This window comes from Oryctolagus cuniculus, chromosome 7 (genome assembly GCF_964237555.1).
Source record: "Oryctolagus cuniculus chromosome 7, mOryCun1.1, whole genome shotgun sequence".
In the NCBI taxonomy this organism is placed as follows: Eukaryota; Metazoa; Chordata; class Mammalia; order Lagomorpha; family Leporidae; genus Oryctolagus; species Oryctolagus cuniculus.
Window position 1 is genome coordinate 59055196 of NC_091438.1, and position 24090 is coordinate 59079285.

At 44.7% G+C, this 24090-nt stretch overlaps 1 protein-coding gene across 2 annotated transcripts; it reads right to left on the bottom strand.

Moving 5' to 3' along the window:
• Nucleotides 1-10164: 10164 nt before the first annotated feature.
• Nucleotides 10165-23683, bottom strand: CHI3L2 (chitinase 3 like 2). 2 transcript variants are annotated; one of them, XM_008264682.3, is made up of 11 exons: nucleotides 23556-23683; nucleotides 21791-21820; nucleotides 21106-21307; nucleotides 20782-20838; nucleotides 17259-17409; nucleotides 16590-16714; nucleotides 16206-16335; nucleotides 14845-15027; nucleotides 12383-12499; nucleotides 11479-11618; nucleotides 10165-10675 (listed from the first exon to the last, which is right to left on the bottom strand). In XM_008264682.3, the coding sequence occupies exons 1-10, from the start codon at nucleotides 23593-23595 to the stop codon at nucleotides 11481-11483; spliced, it is 1173 nt and encodes a 390-aa protein (XP_008262904.2). In that variant the 5' UTR covers nucleotides 23596-23683; the 3' UTR covers nucleotides 10165-10675; nucleotides 11479-11480. The 2 variants fall into 2 exon arrangements, with proteins under 2 accessions (XP_008262904.2, XP_051712125.1); XM_051856165.2 differs by lacking the exon at nucleotides 14845-15027.
• Nucleotides 23684-24090: the final 407 nt, after the last annotated feature.

Genomic DNA, 24090 nt, shown 5'->3' on the forward strand with positions numbered 1-24090 from the left:
TTCTTAAACTGAGGATTCTAATGGGGACGCCGGTGTGAGGAGCTGCGAGGGTCACAAGGCAGGCTGGGAAACCCTGGGCCGGATGCGCCCCAGTGGCTGGGAAACATATGCAAAGTATGTCAGATCAAGTTCACGGTCTGTTTTCAGCGCCAGCTCGCTGAACCGCTGGCCAGCATTTGGGGGTCAAATATGGGTTCTTTCCAGCTGCCTCTGAGGCTGTTCGATAAAACCAGTGAAATATCTGATCAGTAATTCTGGGTGTCTTCTCATGAATGATTCCAAACCCAGACACCGCTGAGAGTGAAGGCCGGATTGAAACTAGGCAATTATCTGGAATATTTAATTGGGTTTGAAAAATCTTTTGCTATACGATGGATTTAGAAAAGACTTTCAGGGGCCGCTGCTGTGACAGAGTGGGTAAAGCCACTGCCTGCAGTGCCGGCATCCCATATGAGTGCCAGTTTGTGTCCTGGCTGCTCCACTTCCGATCCAGCTCTCTGCTATGGCCTGGGATAGCAGGACAAGATGGCCCAAGTCCTTGGGCCCCTGCACTCACCTGGGAAAACCAGAAGAAGCTCCTGGCTCCTGCCTTCAAATTGGCACAGCTCCGGCCTTTGCAGTCAATTGGGGAGTGGCCCAGTGGATGGAAGACCTCTCTCTCTCTCTCTCTCTCTCTCTCATTCCATCTCTCTGCCTCTCTGTAACTCGGCCCTTCAAATAAATAAATATTTAAAGAGCTTTCATTAAAACTGTTTTCCAAAGTGTAAAACTAAATGAAAACATAAAATTCTGAATACTTATTCTCACTACATATTCACAAACTTCAATTCCTTAGCCATGTTGAAGGATCCCAGGAACTAGAAGCAAGCCAGACTAACTCCATCCCACAGCTCCTTGCCAGTTGGGGGACAAACTAAACAAAACAAGACAGAAGCCCATTGTAACGAATATTTGCCCATGGGAGGCAAGATTTAGGTTTTGACACAAACAAGTTAGAAAGGATTCCATTAAGACTGCCCATGGCTTTGCAGTAGCTAATGTGTAACCACTACATTTGCTCTTTGGAGAGGTGGTGTGGTATGAAAGACATACAAATACCCCAGACTGCAAGACCTCAGCAGCTTGGTCTCTTCTTCATCCTCTGGGGGGGGGGGGGCGCTTTTCTATTTTCTACTCAAATAAAACTTCATTTCTTCTCCTCTCACCATTGTGGCCAGTCTCAGACATTGTCATCAACACCAGGACTGCAAACCGGATTCAGCTCACCAGTATTCCTGCACCAATATTTTCAATATGAAGAATAGAGTTTCTCGTTATTGTTTCATCATGTAATTTTCTCTATAACTTCACCTGCAAAGTTGCTTTTCTTGGTTAACAGATGTAAACATGGTTATTCCTTCTGTGTTAGCCTGTTAGGGCTGCTGTAGCAAAAGGCAAGAGACTGAACAGTTTAAAGGGCAGATTTATTTTCTCAGAGTTTCTGGAGGCTGCAAGTGCAGGACGAGGGCTGGTTTCTGCAGAAGGCCCTGGCTCTCTGAGGTGTGTCTGTATCCTCATTCCCTTTTCCTGTCAGACACCAATCATGGATGAAGACCCACCCAAATGCTCCCATTTTGTCCCAATCACCTCTTTAAGAGCTCTCTCTGTAAATGCTTGTATGCTCACGTTCTGCTGTAGGAGGGGCGAATACTTCAATGCATGAATTGTGCAGGGACACCATTCAGCCTGTAACATCTGCTCTCAATTTTCTTTGTAGACCGGAAAATTTCTCTATGGACTTGAAAAATTTCAGTGGACAAAAATTCTCTCTAAAGAGGCACAGAGCAACTTCTGTTAGGTGGGGAATGATTCTCTATTCTAACTTGTGAGTGTTTCACCAGACTTAGATGCAGCAAGATCACAGCCTTCTGTTTCTGTCCACTAAATAGAGCAACAACTGTACTCAATTAAAAACAGTGGCTCCATCAAAGAGTCTTCCTACAAATTGAAACATTCCAAAATACAGTTATAGAATTTCAAAATTGTAAAGCATTTGAGTCTTTAATTTGTTCAATGCCTCTTTTGAGGTCTCCCTATTTGCAATAATTTTTTTCAGTAATATTAACTTACTGAAACTTCAAAAGTTAAAGCATTTTGGAGCTTCATTTGTTGAATACATTTTTATTCTATTTGAAAGGCAGACAGACACACACACACACACACACACACACACACGAGTTACATCCACTCCCCAAACACCCACAACAGTCTCCTGTACTGGGCAATCAGGGTGGCACTGGCTCCAGTTGGTGAAGTAGCAGGTGATTTTGGCTGCTGTGCCTGTGATGGCAGGGGAGTAAGAGGTGGGCCCTGTGCTGGCTAATGTCCCCCACCCCAGGGTAGCCTGGCACCCCCAACCCTCCCATGGGGCCTTACCCAGCTGCAGCAGGAGGGCCATCCCTAAAGAAGGAAAGAGACCTTGCTCAGGGAGTGCCAAGGTGACCCTTTCCCTGGCGGGGAAGTGGCAGGCCTAGGGAAGCACTGGCCAGGAAGTGAAGGGAAGTGGGGCCTGATCCCACCGCCTCTGTATAACCCCTTCCAACTTAGGCCCCTGCATGGTGGTTTTGGAGAAGGTGGCCAGTACTGGCATTGAGTTAGCTATCTGGAAGCTCCAGGAATGGTGTGCAGCTCAGGAGCCAGGAGGATTAAGTTCTAGGTGCTAGAGAGAAGGAAGAACCAGATTCCTGCCCTGAAAGAGCTTACAACCTGGTGAGGAAGTCAAACCTGTAAGCACACGGGTGCAAGGCGATGTGATAAGTGCTAAAATTGAGATTTGAACTGAGGATTATGGAGAATGGGTCAGATAGGGAGGCGATGTTTGGCCTGGGCCTCCCTGCTCCGCCTGGGTGTTTGTGCTGATTCTCTGCTCTCACCTTCTTCCATCGTGATGACCATGTTTCTGTGTTTCTGGGTGTAGCACATCCCTAAGTTTCTTTTGTAAGGTTGGACGAGTGGTGACAAAGTCTTTGAATTTCTGTTTGTTATGGAAGGTCTTTATTTCACTTTCATTTATAAATGAGGGCTTTACAGGATACTGTGAGTCTAACTGGAGAGTCTCTGAAAGCAATCTGGCATTTCTCGCCTGCACATTTTAGAGTCTTGTCTTCATGTTTTACTGTGGACAGTTTGACTACAATGGGTCATGGTGAAGATCTTTTCTGGTCATGTCTATTAGGAGTTCTATCTGCTTCCTGTACTTGGGCATCACTTTCTTTTCTCCATATTAAGAAAGTTTTCTGTAATTATTTCACTAAAAAGGCCTTCTAATCCATTCTCTCTTTCCATGCCTTCAGGAATTCTTAAGACCCATAATTACATGACCTATTAAGGTCATTTGTAGTATCCTTTCACTCTTGGACACTGTGTTTTAGTTTTCTAATGAGCAGGAGAAAAGGCAGGTGGTCAGCAAGCCCCGCACAGCTCTCCTGGGAATGACACCAGCAAACACCAGCACTTTGCTCATTTTGATGGGAAGTTCTAAATGGGAGTTCAGATCTGGAGGGATACTCAATGGCTTTTTATAGAGAACATTGCAGGCCCTGTACTCTGCTCCTACCTACCTCCAGCAGGCAAGATTGGAGACTAGGAATAAAGGGGGAAGGTTGGCACAAGGCTCCCCTTCACGCTCTGAATCTTATCTCTTTTTCATTCTGAGTAATCAACCCAAGGACATAATGGAGATTCTATGAGAACAGCTTTAAAAGGCTATTGAACAAAGATACACTTAGGAAAATGGCATGCCTGGCACACATAGGAGGTTGACCTGGGGTCCAAAGTCAGTACAGGTCAGAGTATGCTCCACGTGTCAAGAGACCGGCTGGGTCCTCAGGGAGGAGTACAGGCAAAGGAAGCCACTCAACCATTTGATTGGGAGACAGTTGTGGGTAGTTCCTGGCCAGGCTTCAACCTCTTGATTTGTTGCTAAAGCAATTAATGTTGAATAGTGGCTACAAGTCTGTGAGTTTTTGCCAAGCTTGGATTGAGAGAGCATCATTTCTCAAGGTTGCTTCTGTTTATTTGAAGATTGCCCGTGTTATAGCAGATGGGGAAATTTGCCAGGATAGATATTTCTAACGAGGCTGTGACTCAGCAGGGAGAAGCAGCAGAGCACTGGACGAGGGCCTAGGGACCATGCACTTGTGTATCAGAGTAGTGACAGCTGCAGAAGCGCCCATGGATTGAGACTTTGAGAGTCACAGTCTTCAGACCAGCCCACCCCTTGATTCCCAGCCTTACGATCATCCAAAAAGTGATGCTACCTACAGGATGCCCACTGTGATGTCATACCGTAAGTTTCTAGACCATGTCTGAGGGCCTCTCTGTCCCAGAAGGCAATGGGAGGAGCAAAATGTGATCCACCATCCAAGGTGGTACATCCGCTCTAGGGCACCCACACAGCCTGACTGAAATCCCTGATAGGAGAGGTTAGCACTGCCGCCTGCCCTGCCCGCATGGGCTGAGATACTTCATGCTTATTCAACTATCAGGTAAGTTTCCAAGATTTTCTGCAAGATGGCAATCAGGTCCTTGGGAACTTTGTCACCATTTAAAGGCAATTTGGGTTCACAGGAATGGGTCCTTGAGCCTGTAGTACAATCTTTGGTTGTGCAGGTCTAATGGCACTCTTTATTACCCACAATCCTCCTCCAACTTTCCCAGGGTTTAGAATCACTTTAGCCTCTGTCTGAAGTCAGAACTGGAGGCATTGACCAATTAGAACTGACCCAGTACTGAAAATACTAACAGCTGCCACGCATTCCACACTTACAAAGTGCCAGGTGCTTTGCATATATTAATTTATTTAATCCTTAAAGCTATCCCTTGACACAGACTACTATTATTTTAATCAGTTTTACAGATTAGGAAAATTGAGAAACAAATAAACTAAACAATGAACAGCCACAGGTCACAGTGAGAATTGCAGAGCTGTGATTTAATCAGACACAGCAGGACTCTGGGGCTGAGCTCTTTTTTTTTTTTTTTTTTAAAGTTAATTTAATTTTATTTGAAAGGCAGAGAGAGAAATATATTCCATCTGCTGATTTACTCCCTAAATGCCTGAAACATTCAGGACTGGGGCACGCTGAAGCCAGGAGCCTGAAACTCCATCCACGTCTCCCAGGTGAGTGACAGGATTCAAGTGCTTGAGCCACCATCTGCTGTCTCCCAAGGTGCACATTAGCAGGAAGTCTGGACTGGAAACAGAGGAGCCAGGACTGGGGCCAGGCACCTCCAATGAGGGACACAGGTGTGCCAAGCAGCAACTTAACTTAATTGCTGCACCAAATGCCTGCCTGGGACTTGGGTACTTCTTTTTTTTTTTTTTTTTTTTTTTTTTTTTTTTTTTTTTTTTGAGATTGATTTATTTATTTGAAAGAGGAGAGAGAGAGAGATACATCTTCCATCTGCTGGCCCACTCACCAAATGGCCACATTGGCTGGAGCTGGGCCAGGCTATGCTAAGAGCCAGGAGTTTTTTCCGGGTCTCCTGCATGGATTCAGGGGCCCCAGAACTTGGATCATTCTCTGCTGCTTTCCCAGGAACATTAGCAGGGAGCTGGATCAGAAGAGGAGCAGCTGGGATTTGAACTGGAGCCCATATGGGATGCTGCTGGTGCTGCAAGCGGGGGCTTTACTACACCACAGCGCCAGCCCCAGGGCTTGGGTTCTTCTGATCTACTTATCATCTGTCACCAACACCACTGCTATGTAGCTCTGAGATGTGAGAAGATATCCCCTAGGGTAGTTCCCGACTAGGCCTCAACTTGCGATATCTTTTCGGTACAAGACTCAGCCCTTAAAGATCTCCCCAAAGCCATTTTCTGGTTAAAAGAAAATGAAGACAGAAGGAGAAAAGGAAAAAAAAAAAAAAAAAAAAAGGCTGTCCAGGCCCTTCCTCAACCCCAGCCAAATGAGAGGCCTCGATAGTCTTCATCTTGTCCCAGATGTTTGCAAAGCAAATGGTTCTCTCTTCACAGTAGGAGAGGTGTTCTACAAGGCTCAGAGTTCAGAGCCCAAGATGCAGACCTTCACACAGAATTAAGCTAGGCTCCGTCAAGGTCAAGGTGAGTATGTTGGGCATCTGTCCTTACTCCATCTTTTCCTATTTCAACAACAGGATAATGAGTGTTCAATTCAACTGGACTTGAGTCTCTCCATACTTTGAATTTCTAAGTGATGAACTGTAATCTAGCTTAGCATATAAAAATCTGAAACCTGACTGATTAACCATGTCCAAATAAACACTTAGCTGTACCCAATCAAGCGATTTCTGTCCTTTACTTCCCTCTTCTGTCTATAAATACTCATTGCCCTTATTGTAGAGCTGGGCTCTCTGTGCATCCTGTGGTCCTGAGTGCTGCCCAATTCAAGAATCATTCTTTGCTTAAATAAACTCTGGTGAATTCATTTTGTCCACAATGTTCCTTTTGATGTAAACAAGAACAAGCACAAATAATGTTTGTGATGTGTGAGGCAATGGCCCAAATTCTTTTCAGATATTTAGTTATTAACCATTATAGCGCTAGGAGACAGGTATTCCTGTAATCCCATTTCACAGATGAGAAAGTAGGGCATGGAGAGGTCAATAACTTTCCCAAGGTCATTCAGCCAGTAGGTTAGTGATAGCTGTTGTGAGCCCAAGTCTGACTTCAGGCTGTGTTCTTTGAGCTCTTCTGCCTCTCAGAAACTTGACTACCAGAGGAAGCACAGTTAGAAAGTGAAAGAGGTGCCTTAAGCAATACCTTCTATAAGATCTGAGTGCTGGAGCAGCATGTGGGGACTTGGGTGTAACTTCTGTTAGTATCCATCAGTGTCTGCCACTCCATTATCTGGTGTGTATGTCTATTGTCTTCTCAATCACAGGGGATATCAAAAGCAGTTTCTTAAAAACTGACATAATTGTACATATTTTTGGGTGCTACATGATGTTTTGATGCATGTATGCAGCATGCAATGATTAAATCAGGATGATTTGCATGTACATCACCTTAAACATTGTTCATTTCTTTGTGGTTAAAGCATAAAAAATCTCTTCTAGCTATTTTGAAGTATACATTATATTATTATATTATTGTTGACTGTGGTTGACATGCAGTAGGACACCAGAACTGATTTATCTTGTGTAACTGTAATGTTGCACCTGCTGACCAACCCTGTCTCTCCACCCTCAGCCCACAGTCTTGTCTGCCTCTGCTGGCCACTATTCTACTAGCAGCTTCTCAGGTCTATCCTTTTAGATTCCATACACAAAGGAAGATCATGCAGGATTTACCTCTCTGTGGCTGGATTTTTTCTCTTAGTGTAATGTCCTCTGGGTTCTTTCAAATTTGTTGCAAATGATAGGTTTTGATCTTTTTAATTTAATGCTGAATAGTATTCTGTTGTGTTTGTACTCCACATTTTCTTTTTCCATTTATTCACTGATGGATGTGTTAGTTGATTTCATTTCTTGGCTATTGTGAGTAGTGCTTCATTGAGCATGGGAATGCACATATAATTTAGACATACTGATTTCATTTCCTTTGAACACGTATATATATATATGTGTGTGTGTGTGTGTGATGGTCAATTTTATGCTCTCTACTTGATTGGATTGTGAAATACCTAGAAACCTGAAAAAAAAAAGCATTATCTTGAGTATGTCTGTGAGGGTGTTTCCAAATGAGCTTATCATGTAAGTCTGAGTAAACGAGTTGGAAAGACCCAGCCTCAGCGTGGGTAGAATCGTGAACAGGCTAGGAGAGACTAAATACAGAGTGTGCATTGGCATACACTTCACTACTACATTGGATGCCAGTTGCTGGCCACAGTGGTGGCCCCATACTTGTAATCAGTCTCGAACTCAAGAGTTGTACCCCAGCTTCCTTGGACCTGAGGCTCTCACACTTGGACCAACCCATTCTACTAGCGTCCCAGGGTTTCCAAGCTGGCAGAGAGCTTGTTGGGAGACCTCTCAGTTGCCACAATCATGTGAGCCAATTCTCCTAATCAATCACCCTTCACATCTGTGGGGAGCAGCCCGGACTGGACTGAGTTACTGGAATTAAGACTTATTCTATGCATCTGCTCTCCCACAATATGGCGCTGGGAGAGAAGTAAACAGCTTCCGCACAGCTGCCTCCAGTTCAACCAATAAACTGTAGGACTTGCTCCTGATTGGAGGAGAGCAGCGTACTCGGTGTGTGGGCAGCCGAGTTGGGATTGGCGGAGGAGGACTATAAAGGAGGAGAGAGACGGCATGCACGAGGAACATCTAAGGGGAACATCTAAGGGAACACCTGTGCAGCCCCCAGAGAGCCGGCCGGCGGTGTGCCGCTCCCCTGCGGAAGTGGGGAATGTGGCCAGGGGGAACTGCCCTTCCACGGAGGTGGAAGGGACAGTAGCCAACCTGGGAAGAACCAGCAGCAAACCCGGGGAGGGCCGAGCAGACGAAAGAACAGCGCAGGGTCCTGTGTCGTTCCTCCACGAAGAGGGGGAGCGACACACATCCTATATACATAGTCTATCAATTTGATCACTCTAGGAAGCCTTGACAAGTACACACAGTACTGGGATTGCTAGATCATACAGAAATTCTATTCTTAATTTTTGAGGTAACTCCATACTGTTTTCCATACTGTCTGTATTAATTTACATCCTCTTTAACAGAGTACAAGGTTTCTCTTTGGTCCACAACCTCATCAGCACTTGTTGCGTTTCCACTTTTTGATAACAGTTGATCTAACTGGGGTGAGATGATTGCTCATTGCTGTTTGATTTGCATTTTTTGATTACTAGTGATACTGAGCATCTTTTTCACACATCTGTTGGCCATTTGCACATCATCTCAAAGTAGTTTTGGAACAGGTCTCCTGGTATTCCCACCCTACTCCCCTTGAGATCATGTAGCCACTTCTGGTACCCCCTCCACAGAGATGCTGGTGCTACCACATTCTGAGAGTCAATATAGCCACTACCACTTACCAGATACATGTGTGTACACTCCTGAGTCCCAGTTAGCGCATCTGAAAACTGGGCTAATACATCGTACCCCACAAACCATGCAGATTAAGTCTGTGCATGGAAGTGTTGTTTAGAGGTTAGGATAAAAATGATTTTTCTAGAGGAAAATTATCGGAAGAGGAGTGGGAACATGGGGGAAGACAGTCTCTCTTAAAATTAATGTGTGTGACCCCAGACTAAGACCAGTGCAAGAGGACTTCCTGCTATGAGCACCACACTTTAGAGAAGTTGTTGGCAAATTTTTTCTAGACATTAGTTGGTAAAATGATAGATGTTCTAGGCTTTTCAGGCCATACTACTGTTGCAACTCCTCAACTCTGCCATTGCAGAGAGAAAGCAGCTACAGGCCTATCCTATATAAAAAAAATTACGTGTAAACAAATTGAGCACAGCTGGGCTCCAATAAAATCCTACTTACAGAAATGGGCTCTGAGCTAGATTTGATCCGTGGGCCAGAGTTTGTCACCCTGCTTTGAGAGACCGACTCTGAGCCTCTTCCACCTGCATTCTTTCCCATGAGCAGAGACTGCTGGGCGAGGGGCGCATGCTCCTGGAGCTCATATCTCTCCTCTTAGAAACCATGATTCAGATTCCCGGGAATCCTGCTCAATAGCCCAAATTGCCTGTGTCTGCTTTCAGGGCCGGTGAAGGCCTTTCCTTGGGCCCATGGTCATGGGGGATGGGCCAAGCTGCTAGTGTGATACACCAAGCCCTGAGGCCCTTGAGTGTGTGTTTTAGGAGGTGAAGGGATGGTATAGAGGAAGCTTGGACGCAAAGCCCGAGATGTTCACATGTGTGTGTATGAGGGCTGGGCCCTGCTCTGCAAGACAGAACTGAAGGTGGGAAGGGAAGAGGGCTGTCTGGGCTGGGGGCCAAGGGCATGAGCTGTCACATTCTGGGATTGAATTTCTAGTCTAAGAAGTCTCAGTTTAAACCTGATCTTCTAGGTCATTGTGAAGACATGTTTGGTAATGTAGAAATACTAGTCATAGTTTAACAGTAAGTTTGCTCTTGGTAATATTTGTCCATGGAATATGCAGCCTTTGTAGCCCTGTTCCCCACAAAGACCAGAGCAGGACAGCCTTATACCACAGGGTTAAAGATTGCACAAATGAGGTCATAATTGCTGGAGCAAAATGAATTTTATTTTATTGTGCCTCTGGACAACAAGCCAACAGCTGCAGGAAAAGAGAGCTTGGCCCAATCCAAGGTCTGAGAGAAAGTCAGGAAAGGCTTAGAACTGCAAAATCTGGAAGCCTGCCTACAAGGACAATCTCATGGGAGAATTCCTGGAAAGGGTATAGGCAGCAAATTCACCTTGCCTGTTCAGCTCTGAGTTAAGCCTGGAGACAAAAAGAATATTTCAAATCCCAACTCAGTAACCTGAGGTTTGTATCAAGTTACTAAATCATAGATGCTCAAAGCTGGAAGGTTGCAAACTGAATAGCCCAGAGTCTTCAGGCAGTTCTGGGTCCTTCTCCAAGATAGCATGGTCAATCCTCTTCACTGTAGTAAGCTTCCGTCTGCTGCTCCTACCTCCAGCCCCTGCCCTGCGATCAGCAGATCTCAGCAGGGATGGTTGGTCAGCAATGGCCTCCATCTGTCCAAGAGATCGTCCAATTCACCTAGGGAACCTGGAGACCAGAAATGAAGCATTGTCAAAGCAAGCAGCCTTCAAGGTAACAGATAGGCTTGGGCAAGAGCATGTCAATTATAATAATAGAAGCTTCCAAACATCTAGACCAGGAAGGACCAACTGCCAGCTGAACAAGGGTACATTACACAGTGGCCAAGATTGGACTTCTCATCAGCCCAGTGAGTTGAGGGCACAGGGTCAAGTTGATTTTGATTTAGACAATTAGAAGAATTGTGATGGAGTCAATATTTATCCCCATGGTATGTATAAATAAAGCACTTAGCTCAGAAATTGGTAGCCAAAATTTCTTCTTTTAAAAAAAAATAATCAAATTTAATTCAGAGAGACAGAGAGTTCCCATCCATTGGTTCACTCAGAATAGGCACACACTGGCTTGAACTGGGCCACACCGAAGTTGGTAGCCAGGAACTCCACCCGGCTCTCTCATGTGAATGACAAGAACTCAACTAGTGGGGCCGCCATTGCTGCTCTCCAAGCTTTGCACCAGCAGGAAGCTGGAGTCAGGATCTGAATCTGGATATTGAACCCAGTTACTCCTGCGTAGGATCAGGTACCTTAACTAGCGTCTTTCCCAGGCTAAATGCCTGCCCCTAAAATTCTTGCTATTTTAAAAATTTCTGGGAAGCTGACTGAAAGGTTAGGTTCAGCCCACACAACAGAAAATCCAAAGGCACATGAAGAAAATCAGTCCACAAATGTGAAGATGATCTTCCCTGGCATCCTGTTCCTGTTCTGCCCAGTTCTTTGCCCACTCCCAGCCCCAAATCCAGATTCTGTTACCTTCATAGGGAGCCAAGGTTTCTCTTGACAGCTTGGACCAGGGGGAAGGGACCCTGGTTGCAGGATGTGCCCGTAAAGTCATCCATGTCAATGGACCAGATCATGGCCCCTCCCAGGTTTAAATTCTTTAAGAACTGAACCTGTAGAAGGCACAGAAATACAGACAGACATTAGAAGAAACTTTTAACCACCCATAACCATGTCAGATTCAGATAAGAGTTTGAACTTAGAAAACAGCAGTAGACTCATTGGTCGTATGGAGTTAGAGAATTCCTGCTGGGAACAGTTGCGTAGGGAGACCCTGGGAGGACCACACACTACAGAGCATCTCTCATCTGGCTCATGGAGTCACCAGTCTCTGGGTTCTGCAGTCTTGGGGGCTGTAAAACTCTGCAGGCTAAGGCAGAACTAGGAAGCCTTCAGCAAAGACAAACGCCTGGAGTTGTAGATTACTCAGATGCCTCCTAACTTCCCTGATCCTAGAAGGAAAACAAATGGCTGCCAAAATGTGAGGACTGATAGGCTCAGAAATATGCAGCCAACTAGATAGGGAAGCCAGATAAAGACTGAAGATAGGGAAACTAGATAAGGACTGAAGGATTTGTCCAAAGAGAACTGACAAGGTAAATAACCACATAGGCAGGGAGGTCTCTTTTCTTCCCTCTCCCCTCTCCTCCTTTCTCTCTATGCCTCATTCCTCCATCCTTTCCGTCACTCTTTATGTACCAGAGGTGCTCACAGATGTCGCTACTACCCTTTGGCTACAGTGACTGCTGGATAAAGCCTAGAGTCTGGGGCCCCAGGAGCTTCTCCTTCTTGACATGAAGTAGTGAAGAACTTTACCACACAACTCTGTTCCCCACTCAAAGGAGCATCACCCATCTCTGAGCTTCTTACCACCTACCTTGGCCTCCAGACTCTGCACATCATCGTAGCCCACCCACTGGTTACCCTTGACTGCATAGGGAACCTGCTGATCCTGGAGTCTTGTGATCTTGGCTCCTTGTAGGAACTGGCAGATCTGGCAAGAAAAGACGGAAAATAGAGGTTCAGCCATGGGCTCTTCTTGAAGCTGAGTAAGGTAGATAGGGCAGGCTGGGAATTTTGGGAAGATATCAGAATCTTATCTCAGGGATCAGACAGGGAAACAATCTGTTACACTGTACAGAATGGATGGTTCAGGGTGAACCACTGGTGAACCACTGAGATGGTCTATGGTGAACCACTGAGGACCTTTTGTTCTAAAACCTCATTAGAAGGAGCCCAGCCAGTCAGAGAATACTTGAGTTCCAGATCAAATACCAGCACTAACCAATTAATCTTGTTTCTTCATTTGCAAAACCAGGAATAATTATAAAAATGTCTTCAACACTCATTTCTTACGTTGTTGTTGTTGTTGGGATCGAATGAACTAATGGGGTATATGTTGCCAGATTTTTGGAAAATAGTAAAGTGCTCTACAAATGAGCAGCATTTCGATGACCATCACAATTATTTTCCACCTTGCAGTTTCTCCCACGTCAATCCCTTTACTCCCCTTCTACACCTTTCCATTCCCATTATGCCCTGTCCTAGAATCCCCGGGTTATCATCAGCTACTGTTTCCTGATAGCATAAGTAAGAGCTAATAGAAAAAAATAAATCATCAGTGAAAAAATTATTTTGACATCACATAGAAAATACATTTCTGATTACTTACTCTTTGGGGGTGATCTATATTCATGTTTACTCAATGAAGGCAGAAAATTAAAGTTGAATATTTAAGAAAAATCAGCTTGTCAACATTACAATGACCTAGTGTGACAAACTAGATAATCAAATTTCCCATGAGTTTGGGGCAGCGCATATGTTTCTGGTGGTCCATATCAACAACCTGCCAGCAGATTCTGAGTGAGGAACTTTTCTAGCCTTTCTATTAAGAGTGTTGTTGCCATTGACCCAGAATTATCCAAGAATGGGTCAGCCTCTCTCTCTCCTCCAGTCTATCACATCCTGAGATTCAGTGTCTAATAATGTCTTCTGCCCAAACTTAAGATGACAAGTCAGGCTAGGACTCCAAGGGGACGCTAAGATGTGGGATGATCTTTCCTCTACCTGATCAGACTCTTCTCTATCCTTCAAAGCCAAGTACAAATATCTTTTCTTCCATGGAGCCTTCCCTGGTCACCCATGCCTGAACTCATGGCCTATTACCCCACTCATTGGCCACTTACTCATATCTTGTTTTACAATACTTCTGTGGTTTTATAAAATATCATAGTTATCTGGTTTATAAACTCTCATTAATTATATTTCTGTTTTACATTCTTTCTACCTTAGTGATCTGCCCTTTGAGACAATGATGAAGGATTACTTATTTTAACTCTTATAATAGCCAGTACTTGTGATATGAGTATTCCAAGAGTTTCTATTGGCTACTGTTAGATTTCTGGTTTCTCCTATGCTTTTAAGTATTCCAGATATTTTTGCCCTATATTAAGGGACAGAGAGAAATACCATTCTAATCAACAGAACAGCTTTTTTTTTTTATTCCTTAGTTATCTTATTTCTAGGCAGAATTTGACACACTCGAGTACTTGCTCCTTCCTCGAACACTCACTTCCCCGAGCTCTGGCACAGAACTATATGGGTCCTCCCCCTTCTCTTGCTCTATTGTCAGTTTCCTTAATGTGCTCTTCTTCCTCTGCATAGCCCTCAGGTGCAGGAGGTCTTTGAGCTTTATCTTGGGCCCTACTCAATTTTCATGGTACACTTAGGCTTAAAACATCATCTTTATGCAAGTCTTTAGCACAGAGTGGACTGCTATAACCAAATCCATATGAGAGGTCCTCAAGAAGTTCATGGAGAAGGTATATTATGAAAAACCATGAATAAAGGTAGGTTTTTATTCCCTTTTTCCACATGTTTTCAGGAACCCTCATATATTCAACCACTCATTGGTTATTTCTATGTCCCCCAAGGCATTTGGATGTCCCACAGTATTCTCAAACTTCAAGTGTCCAAAACTGACCTCACCACCAAGACCAATGCTCACTCTACCCTTCTTGTGTCTTCCCTAATCTTAGTAAATGTGTTGCCATCCACCTGCTTACACAAGTCAAGAACTTGGGATGGTCTCCCTTTTCCAGTCTCTCATGCCCTTCATTACCCGTCTGCACTCCTTACATGCTCTGTCTTGTCAGAGTTCAGCTTGTTGAGCTTCCTCCAGGATATTCCCCAGCCCCTCCCCAGACAGAGTTAGAAGTTCCTTTTGTGTGTTCCTAGAGTATTCTGTACCCCCTCCTTCACGACACTCAGGATCAGTTACTCTATTACTCTATTATTGTCACATTGGAGTGGGAAGCCCATCCTGGACATGGCAGGTACCTCATAATAGGCTAGGAAGCCTGGAGACTTGGTGATGGGACCAGCAGCTCCAGGACCAGAGGCAGGGGCCCCCATGGCAGTTTCTGCAGAGGCCAGTGTGAAAGAGCGTCCATACGTGGGGATTCCCATGACTATCTTCTCTGTGGGCATTCCCTTGTGTATCCAGTACCCCACAGCATATTCCTAGAAAGGGAAAAGAGGCTGAAATCCAGGGTGTGGGGAAAGGAGGGTCCAGACTTAGCCTCCATCCTAAATTTCATGGACACGACTCCTTGATGCCTCTTCTCCAGCAGGGTACAGATAGTCCCAGAGATTCATTGCAACACAATCAATATGCTTCAGCAGTCAGAGGTACACTTGGTTTTCTTGAAGTTGTGAAAGAAAATAGATCATGAAAGAAATAAGACAAGGGACCTAGAAAACATCAAACCAGGGTCATCTCCCCTTTCTTCAGCCTTTGAGTCAATGGACTATGGACTAAGTGTACAATCTTACTGACGGAGATGGAGGTCAGACTCAGTCCGCAAGGCCTCACAACAACCAGGATCCAAGGGGATTTGATGTTAGAGGCTACTTTAGGTCTTCCTGCCCCACCAGGTTAAAATACGGAGTTAGAGAAGATGGGGCTGTGCTTCGTCATCTTTAAAGATAGCTGACAAAGGGAGAGGAAGTGAAGGAGGCTGATGTTAAGTCTCTTGTGTGGAGTTCCAGAAAAACTTCGAACTAGAAATCAGAATATCTACTTTTGGGCTGATGATTTTTGTAACTTTAAATGTGAAGGCCTGGAAACAAGCATTTCAAACCACATTTTTTTTTTCTCCCCAAATTTTAGGACTACTCATTCATATATATGTACCAGAACAACAACAACACCATTTTTTTTTCTTATATTTCACATTTCCAACTTTTCAGGACTTTTACATCAGCATCAAACATTAAGTCTACCAGGCTTCCATTTCATTGCCTATGGATCTTCAGTAATGCTTCCTGCCTAGCCAACCTCATGGTGTTGTTTTAAAGATCAAATTAAATAAAGAATATGGATAGACAGAGGAAGGTACAAGTCTGATGCACCTATGTGTATCAAATGTACCAAAAATGAAGACTCTAGAGTGGACTGAGATGGATGACAGATTGGGTCAAAAATAGAGCTCAGGGAGCATCAACTACTAGCTCTTCTGACCGTCTCCAGGTGACATTTTACTGATGCCTGGTGAGAGTATTTTGTCTGCACTCACAAGCTGGTCTTGGACACTTGGCTCCTGCTGATGTCAAGACAGAAGTCACTCTAGATGTGCTGGGCTCTCCTCAACCCCTCCCCAGCAGCCAGCGCCCTGCTGCAGGATGTGTGCCCCACTCACCACATTGTAGTAGGAGCTTGGCCCTTTGTCTACATGCCCCTTTCTCAGAGGACTGTTGTGGCCCGTGACAAGGGGCTTTTCCCAAGACCCGTGGAAGTCGAAGGACAGGAGGTTGATGAAATCCAGTTTTCTGAAAGTCAGAAGCAAGGAAGAGATTCTATGATGAGTAGAGGTAGAATCCATTCTACCTATTTTGGGGGCTTTGAATATTATTAGAAGGACTGAAATTTGCCTTGCAGAAGATAATCCTGGCTGAGTTGCAGGGTGAGAATGGTGACTAGCCCTCTCTCTCTCCTCCCCTTGTTCCTTAGACAAACTGACACATGAAACTTGCATGGACCAGGATGGGGGCAGAAGGAAGAGGAGACACTCTGATGTACTCACTCGGCCAGTTTCTCAATCTGATAGCTGTTATCAACCATTTGCCTCCCTGCAGACACGCCTGCAGTCAAGAGAAGCCTTTCTTTGCTAGAGTTGATGGAATCTTTCTGAAAGGCTTCTGATAACTCCTAGGAAAATCAAAAGAACAAAGTGTCAGCTTCTGCACTCATAGCACAACCCTAAACTTCTTGTTTGAGACCTAAGAAGTTTCTAGAATCACATTAGATGGATGAGGTCAATCCTTCCCTCCCTAACCCACATGGAGATATCTCGCAGGTTTATCAGCTCCGGAAGTCTCCACAGCTGGCAGGAAGACCCCAGCCTCATTGCACTCAGGAAAGAACTATCTGTGTTTCCTCCTGATAGGTTTTCTGATTTGTGTGATGGATTTTTCTGTAAGATTATCTCAGTACACAGGAAATTCTATGGCCCCATACTTTTACAAGGGTGTTGCTTTGTTTTGGTGGCGTTTGTTCACTGTGTAAGGGGCTTTGTTGTTTGCCATGGTCCCTGCCCTAAACTAGAAGCTGAGGCTTTCTTCCCATCAGTCGGGGCTTCGGAAGGGCATGGGCTGTGCCTCCGAACCAGTGTCTACTGCCTCTTTTTCTTTCCTTGTATAGACATGGGTTCTACATGTTAAAGGCGGTGAGTGTAGCAAGGATTTTAACTTACATGAATCAGTGCAGTGAAATGAGTTTTGTCTTTCAGATCTGGGTAGATCCAGCTGACATCCAGTCCATCGAAGTTATGGTTCCTCAGGAGCAATATCACAGAAGTAATAAATTCTAATTGTGATTTAGAAGAATCAACCATAGGGTGGAACCTGGGGTAGAAATAATGCAGTTAAAAAAAAAAAACACGAACAAACAATACTCATCATGCAACATATATTCTGCAGAAACTCTGGGATAGTCTCCCCCTCCCCCAATATTCACTCACTATTTTTCCTTCCCAACCCTCGCACCATTTGGAACAGATGAGAGGAGGAAAGGTTGTGGGACAGAAAACTGGTCAGGTCAGAAAGAGAAAGATTGGGGGCTCTGCAGATTCCCTGCAGGGTGAGGGAGCTGCCTTGGCCAAGATTCAGAAAGCTCCCCTGAGCCCTCTGCTCAGCCAGAGCTTGACCTGTGTTCATCTTCCCAGGTTCCAGTTTTAGCAAGAATCCTGCAAAGCAATTTGGTGGGAACCCTTGACCCTTGGTATCTGATCACCCTGAATATTTTACCCAAATCTTCGCCCTGGATTACCTCTCAGATAGTATCTGACAATCTTGGCCTGCCTTTTGCACAAATCCTGTTGAGTCGGTTTGGCAAGAATCTCTTAGTCCTAATGTTTCCTCTGAAGAATTTCCCATCCACCAACCCCTGACACCTGCTCTTTGGCTATGAATCTCTTGCTTTTGTGCATTCAGAATTCAATCCAGCCCTTTTCTCCTATTGCATTTGTTTCTCAATAAAATCTGTTTAAATACTTTCCACCTTTGGTTGCCTTACACCTTTGGAAAAGCAATGTGGTAGGCTTAGGATCAGGAGATCTGGGTTCAAATCCTAGGTCAGAGTACTTTCTGGTGAGTGCTTTGTCACTAACCAGCTTTCTGGGTTCCAGTCTGGCCACCTTTAAATTGGGATTGAGGAAGCTAATCCTGCTGCATGTGCCTCCAAACAATCATTTTTAGGAAAGTTCTATAAAGGGCATTGAAATTGGAAAGGAGGAAGTTAAAATATTCATGTTTGCAGATAATGTGATGTAGTACATGGAAAACCCTAAACACTCCACCAAAAAACTGTTAGAACTGATAAACCAATTCAATAAAGTTGTAGGTTACAAAATCAACATACAAACAACAGTAGCATTTTTGTACACTGACAATGATCTTACTGAAAGAAATCAGAAAAGAAATACCACTCACAATAGCTACAAAAATCAAGAATTTAGGAATAAATTTAACCAAAGAAGTGAAAGATCTCTACAATGACAGTTATAAAACATTGATGAAAGAAATCATCAAGGACACAGACACACACACAAAAAGGAAAGATATTCCTTGCTCATGGATTATAAGAATTAATATCACTAAAATATTTATGCTGCCTAAAGCAAGCTATACATTCAATGTAATCTCTATCCAAATACCAATGACATTCTTTATACAATTAGGAAAAGCATCCTAAAATTCATGTGGACTCACAAAAGACCCAGAATCGCCAAAACGTCCTGAGGGAAAAAAATCAAGCTGGAGGCATCCAAATACTTGATTTCAAAGCATACTACAAAAGTTTAGTAATTGAAACAGCATCGTTCTGGCATAAAAATCAGCACACAGATGAATGGAACAGAATTGAGAGCTCAGAAATTAATTCACACACATGCAGCCAACTTATTTTAGACAAAGTTGCCAAGAAAATATGCTAGAGACAGGAAATGTCTTTTCAACGAATGGTACTGGCAAAACATTTTCCTGGGGACCTCTTCTTTGAGTTGTGGCACTTCTTGACTCTCCCATCCCTAAATATGTTTAGAGATTTGAATGAATTTTGTTTCAGTCAATATCTACTCAATATTTTGGTTCCTGCATGTATCTCAGCTGCACAGTGGGGGGTATAGCAAGAAACAGGGCCCCTATCATGAACACATGGTGGAAATCAATTTCTAGCTTTTGTTTTATGCTTCCAAGTGTTTACAATGATTAGAGAGCCATTGCACCTGAGCCTCCTGGCGGACGACACCTGTGACTTTAGGGCTGCCTGCTGAATAGAAATGTAGCAATTTACTCCTTAGAAACAAGTACTTGCATGCCAGATAATCCAGTGGTCTGCGTAGCACCTGGCACAAAGCCTGGCATTTGCCCAATAATAACAACCATATTAACATAACGATTATTGCACCCACTGAGCCCTTATTGCACATTGGTACTTCCAGGCAGTCTGTTTGCAGTGCCTGCCTTCACAACACCACCCGGAGATAAATTCTCTTATCATCGTTGCATAGCTAAAGCAAATAAGCCAAAAACAGCAACTGTGGCTCAGAGTTGTTAAAGAACTTGCCTGAAGTCACACAGCTTGCGTAGAGCTGCAGATGATTAAAGGGAAATTCAAACCAATATGTCTAGCTCCAAAGCCCTACTTACAACCACAGAGCTGGTGTATATATTGGGCACTCGAGTCATTATTTATTAAATAAATGAATGTATGCATGTAGGAATGAAGGAACAAAGACATTTTTAGTTGAATCAAAACTTAAGCAAGTATTAGGAAGGAGAATTTGAGAATTAGGAGAATAGTTGCCACGGAAGCCCATTTACAACTGAAGGGTGTTCAAGGTGGGGTGACACAGGATCAGATAAGTCAGGTATCCTGATTTTTCTTCCTTCTTTCTGCTTGTAGAAATCCACACAGGGATTCTAATACCTGCTTCTTTTCTCTGCCTCCTCTGGCTCTAAGTGACAAACCACACAAGGAGATTTTAGGAACAGATTTCTGTGAAAATGAAAGACTTCTGGCTGCCCTTAAGAACTCTGGAATTTGTAAAGTGTTAGCAATTTAAAAATTATATAAGAAGGAATTCAAAATTAGACTAATTATAACTGAAGCTTGAAAAAAGGTGTGGTTTATCCTTGTGTGCTTGTATGTCTTTAGCTCTTGAGTAAATGGGATATCATTTTTATGTGAGTAGAAAATATGATGTATAATGCATGCTTTGCATTAAGAGAACTGTTTTCAAGCAAGGCTGACTCGATTGTCGCCTCTGCCGTCCTGCTCTTCTCAGGCCATCTTGCTCTGCACCTGGCCCAGGACAATGTCATCCAGTGATTGCCATGGACCAAGGCTGGGCTTTTAAGTGCAAATAACTCATCCAGCCCATCCCATGGTGCAAAATCAAACCCTCAAGTGATTAAGACAACTGCACTTCCTGACTAAAACCATCTCCCCACAATCTGTAAGGTGAAAAAATCTTCACAGCAATGAGTTTACTGGATGTTGCGCACAGTCCTGTTTCTCTCAGGCATTCAGCAACTGAACTTTGGGTGAAGCTCCTGGGTGCTCCTTCCAAGACACCAGAAAACCTGGTGCTGTGCCTCTACTTGTGACAAAACACAGGTGGGCAAGGGAAGACCTCTATGGAGAGGCTGGAGGGAAAGTGGTAATGACCAGAAATTATAAGGAAGAATGAAAATAAAATGCAGATGCAAGCTTACCCTTTGGAACCAAACAGGTACCCTCCGATGGACAACAGAATTTTCAGCTTTGGATTCCTAGAGTAGAGAAGAGTAAGTTGATTATTTCCTTTCCAAATGCCTGGGGAACCTTTGCCTAAAGGGTAGGATTCCTGCTGTAAAGAATATGAGCAAATGGGGTCTGGCTGCTCAGCAGCTAAGTTCAGTGAAGGAACTGGGCACCAGGGGAGAAGACTCTAACTCAAGGAAATGCATAGGGATGAAGTAGTAGGCTTTAGGCCAAGTTTGTTACTGATATCCTTCCCCCAAAACCTACTTGGATACCGCCATCCCCATCCCACTGACTTGGCTTTGAGATCACTGATGGCCTGGTGAAGCACTGTGGGATTCTTGTCCTTGATTATGATCTTGTTGTTACTGATGCTGGCGAATGAGTAGATGAGGTGAGAGCATAAGAAGGGGTCAATATTCTCGGGGGTGAATCTTCCTGGTTCCTGCCGATCCTGGGACCAGCTGGTAAAGTAGCAAACCAGTTTGTAGGCAGATCCTGGAGCAGAGTGGGGAAAGACAATGAGACCCTAGTGTTGTTGCCTGAGAGCCCAGAGGCCTACAGGTTTCTCCCCAAGACAGCCATTGCATTCTTTGCTCATTCACCAAGAGCCTCTGAGCTCATTTAGTCTGGATCCTTAGTGTAGCCCAGAAGCACTTGCTTGTTGGAAAACAGAGACATCATCAATATGCAAAACACTCACAGATGGTTGGATGATGACGTAGAGAAGTAGAGAAATAGACAACGCATGTGTTGTATGTATGTACATATTTATATACACATATAACATTAAACATGACAGAGAGAGAGAGGGAGAGAGACTCACTCAAAAAGACAGAGCCAGAACCAGGGATGCACAAAGGGAAAGTCAGAGTCACAAACATGCTAGTGTCAGACTCCAGGGGAAATCGTGTAGCAGGGACAGAAAGCAAACATCATGAACAGAAGGAGTCAGGCAATGGTGACTCACGTACTACTTACCTCCCTGGAGGAGCAGTAAGACCACTAAACCTGTAACACATGGGCAGAAAGAGAAACCGGTTGAGCCAAAGCAGGACCATCTGTTTCAGGTGATGGCAAGAAGTCTGTGTGGGGGACTCCAGACAAGACACAGCCTTGCTTCACCAGGCTCTCCAGCCATTGCGCTGTGATCTTTTTACAGGGCCTTGGTGTCCGTAGCCCTTGAGTGCCTCAAAGCAGAAACAGTTTCCAAACTGGAAATTTGTTTGCTCATTCATTTATCTAAAGTTCTTTTGGATCACCTGCTCTGTGGCAAGCATTGTCCAGGATACTAGGGAAACTAAAGTCCCTGCCTTCCCTGCCCTCAAGGAGCTCATGTTCTAGTCCAGAATTAAATATGATTGTAGAGAGGATGACCATAGACTTTATTGTCCAATGGACCATTTGCAGAGCAGAAAGGACCATTATTAATAATTTACCTGGGATGATAGCTTGGAGCATAACTGTCCTGGGAAAATTGAGGTGAACGGTTTCCCTGTGTATAAGCAACTAAGTCTTAGAACGAGGCCAGGTGTTGAGCGGAGCAGTGTGAGCTGGCTCTGGTAGTGCTTTAACCTGTGCCTGTGACGCCATGCCAGCCTCTTCTCCACAGGACACCTTCCCCAGAAGCAGTGGTGAGAGCGCTCTATCCTTAACTCATCCTCCCAAATGGAAAGTAAAAGTAAAGCCCCGGGTTCTAGACACTTTCCCCCAGGAGCAGCACACCTTGAACCATGATTTCCCCAGCCTGGGGACATTGTGCAGACTTGGGGTCTGAAATGGGAAAAGGGAAGGGGAGAAGGAAGACAGGCTCCGGACGCCCAGCTGCCGGAGCGGGGTGTGCCTCTGCAGAGCTCAGGGCTGGGCGCGGGGCTCTCGGCTTCTGTCCTGCTGCTCCACATTCTTTCCAGACGAGGGGCAGAGGAGGCAGGAAGCTGATCTGCCATGCCCTCATTGAGTGGGCAGAGAAATTCCGGTTGCCACTTCTACTTGTCAGGTCAACCTCTTCCAGAAACTTGTCCAAAGTGTTGCCTCCCTTACTGGCCACTTTCCAGAGGCCGCAGGGAAAAGAGCCTTCAACAGGCTCTTGTTAAGTGCTTGCTCATGGCTTGAGAGTGTAATAAGATGAAAGAAATACAAATAGCACAAGATGTCTCCTTTCCTCTATCAGACATACCCCTCTCTCCCTGGTAAGCTCCCCTTGTTCACCCATAGCCCTGTTTCTTTAGTCTCACCTCCACCCTCTGCCAAATTCCCAGCCAGTACAAATGCTGGAGTTTTGGATCTAAACTCCAGAGTTGAGGGGAGAGTTTAGAAAACATTGAGTGAAAAAAAAAATCATTCTGCAGATGAGAAATGTGAGATTCCCTGAAAGTTCTACAATGTACTGAAAGCATAGCCCGTGACACATGGGACCCCCAACGCCAGGCTCACGCGTTAAGAGACGGATAAAGCACCATCTTCTCCAGGTCTAGAGCTCCAGTTCTAGTGTAGACGAGCACACCTCTGTGCAGAGAGCAGCCTGACAGTGCAGAGGACTTGCACCACTGCTGCGCTCTTGCCTATGCAGGAAAGATCACATGGCCTCCCTAGGACAACTGCATTCGCTTAGTATCTTTTGATACTGAAGTGAACAGATTGCGATCTCAAGAAAGCAGCAAGATCGCTTTTCCAGAGGTCTGCATTAGCCGTTCCCTCCTCACTTACTGTCCCGCTGAATTATCAGCTCTCCCCCAGCGCCACTCACCTGCCCAGAGAGACTTCGTATTCATGGTGCTTGCTCCCATGTCTCCCAGCAGCTTCTAGAATGCAGATACTCTGGGCCTTTTATTCCCTGATGTTTCAACAGCTTGGTTTACCGGAAGGAAGCAAGGAGCCCAGGAATTTTCAGGGACTTCCCCTAGCTAATATGTCTTATGAAACTTCCAGGCAATGGAGCTCGGATTTGAGCAACACCAACTCTCACCTGGCAGAAAAGAGATTCTGTGGACACAGTCACTAAAACACCCCATTCATCACCCCCTCCCAGGAGCCTTCTCTCAGGCCTTGAGCCTCTGACTTGCTGCTTCCATATATCAGCGACAAATGACATGGAGAAGAAAATGGCCTGGATGCCCGGGTTCACTTTAAGTCCTGCCCAAGCGAGGACAGTGGGATCTCAACAGAGAAAGACTGCTGTTTGGAGGGCTGTAGCAGGAATGCAGGGGCTAATGGGAGCAGTGGCTGGAGGTGATTACTTTCAGGGTACACGCAGGAGGGGGTGAGTCTGAGGAACCCACAAA